Source organism: Portunus trituberculatus, chromosome 2 (genome assembly GCF_017591435.1).
Source record: "Portunus trituberculatus isolate SZX2019 chromosome 2, ASM1759143v1, whole genome shotgun sequence".
Classification (NCBI taxonomy): Eukaryota; Metazoa; Arthropoda; class Malacostraca; order Decapoda; family Portunidae; genus Portunus; species Portunus trituberculatus.
In genome coordinates, this window is record NC_059256.1 from 5,117,407 (window position 1) to 5,119,906 (window position 2,500).

General features: G+C 50.8%; 1 protein-coding gene across 1 annotated transcript in view; it reads left to right on the forward strand.

Moving 5' to 3' along the window:
- The window catches only part of LOC123503435 (RRP12-like protein), a 14,710-nt gene that overhangs the window by 6,323 nt on the left and 5,887 nt on the right, over nt 1–2,500 (forward strand). Inside the window, 2 exon segments of the mRNA XM_045253202.1 lie at nt 143–355; nt 2,183–2,442. Of these exon segments, the coding sequence (XP_045109137.1) occupies nt 143–355; nt 2,183–2,442 (473 nt within the window).

The following is a 2,500-nucleotide window of genomic DNA, read 5'->3' on the forward strand; positions in this document are numbered from 1 at the left end:
AGCCTTGCGGGGTGTCATGAGGGGTGTAGACTCTCAGGGGGTGTAGAAAATGGGGTGTATCTGTGTGTGTGTGTGTGTGACGATGTTTTTACAGCTACTACTACTTCTGTTACTGCTGCTACTACTGCTGCTACTGCTTCAGATTCGCAGGGCTGGCCAGTACAACACCACAGCGATTCTCTCCACCAGCACCGCAGCAGACAGCACCGCCAGGCACCCCGCAGCAGCAGCAGCAGCGGAATTTTGCCTGGTGAATCTGCGGCGATCGACTGAAGATGGGAACGCAAAAACAACTTTACATACCATGGTGTTGTTGAGACAGATTATCGCTTTCTTGCCCAAAAAACAGCTCAAGGTTGGTGTCTCTGTGTTCTTCTGGTGTTGCTGGTGTTCCCTATTGGTTATTTTGTTGTGTGTTATGTGTTATTTCTCTGTTTTAAAGCTTTGTTTGTAAGCTTTTAACGTGACACCTCTCTCAAAGCTTCACTGTCTCCAAACTGGTCTCTTGTCATGTCCTCCTTTTCACAGCTTTCTCACGTCTTTCACAGCCATGCCACAGCCTCCACAGCCACACCACAGGTTCACACACCCTTCCCACACTCTCCGCACCTCTCCCACTCTCCCACTCTCTCCCAAACAGGCTCTATGTAACTCTCTCTAAAATCTTTGTCTCTTTATCATGTCCTCCTTCTTACAGCATCAACAAGCTTGCCACAGCAACACCACAGTCTCCACAGCCACACCACAGCTCCACACACCCTTCCCACATCCTTCCGCACCTCTCCCACTCTCACGCACTCTCCCACACTCTCCCAAACACACTATATTTAAGTCACTGTAAATTTTTAAGTCTCCTTGTTAAGTTCTCATGTTCACAGCATCGCCAAGCCTTCCACAGCAACACCACAGTCTCCACAGCCACACCACAGCTCCACACACCCTTCCCACACCCTCCCACACCTCTCCCACTCTCACTCACTCTCCCACACTCTCCCAAATAGGCTGTATGTTACTCTCTAAAATCTTGAAAGCTGCTTTTAATTTTTCAGCTTTTCCAGGCCTTCCACAGCCACACCACAGACTCCACAGCCACACCACAGCTCCACACACCCTTCCCACACCCTCCCACACCTCTCCCACTCTCCCACACTCTCCCAAATAGGCTGTATGTTACTTTCTAAAATCTTGAAAGCTGCTTTTAATTTCTCAGCTTTTCCAGGCCTTCCACAGCCACACCACAGCCTCCACAGCCACACCACAGCTCCACACACCCTTCCCACACCCTCCCACACCTCTCCCACTCTCACTCACTCTCCCACACTCTCCCAAATAGGCTGTATGTTACTTTCTAAAATCTTGAAAGCTGCTTTTAATTTCTCAGCTTTTCCAGGCCTTTCACAGCCACACCACAGCCTCCACAGCCACACCACAGCTCCACACACCCTTCCCACACCCTCCCGCACCTCTCCCACTCTCACTCACTCTCCCACACTCTCCCAAATAGGCTGTATGTTACTTTCTAAAATCTTGAAAGCTGCTTTTAATTTCTCCTCTTCACAGATTTTGCAGGCCTTCCACAGCCACACCACAGCCTCCACAGCCACACCACAGCTCCACACACCCTTCCCACACCCTCCCACACCTCTCCCACTCTCCCACACTCTCCCAAATAGGCTGTATGTTACTCTCTAAAATCTTGAAAGCTGCTTTTAATTTCTCAGCTTTTCCAGGCCTTTCACAGCCACACCACAGCCTCCACAGCCACACCACAGCTCCACACACCCTTTCCACACCCTCCCGCACCTCTCCCACTCTCACTCACTCTCCCACACTCTCCCAAATAGGCTGTATGTTACTCTCTAAAATCTTGAAAGCTGCTTTTAATTTCTCCTCTTCACAGATTTTGCAGGCCTTCCACAGGCACACCACAGCCTCCACAGCCACACCACAGCTCCACACACCCTTCCCACACCCTCCTGCACCTCTCCCACTCTCACTCACTCTCCCACACTCTCCCAAATAGGCTGTATGTTACTTTCTAAAATCTTGAAAGCTGCTTTTAATTTCTCCTCTTCACAGATTTTGCAGGCCTTCCACAGCCACACCACAGCTCCACACACCCTTCCCACACCCTCCCGCACCTCTACCACTCTCACTCACTCTCCCATTCTCTCCCAAACAGGCTGTATGTGAGTGCCTCCTATCAATAATGCAAGTTGGGCAGTCGCTTATAAACACCAGTGCTCTTCAGGCCCTTCACGCACTCTTTGCTGCCCACCCACCACCCGAGGTGCTCCCTGCCCACACCAACACTGCCCTCATACACGCACTCACTCAGGGGGCGTCCGGGGGGGCAGGGGTGGTGATCCCGGGGAAAAACGACCCCCAAACGGCCAGTGTGTGGATTACTGTGGTGACAATGGGACTTGTTAATTTATTCAGGTGTGTGTCTGTCTGTCTGTCTGTGTGTGTGTGTGTTTTTTTTTGTTTATTTTGTTGT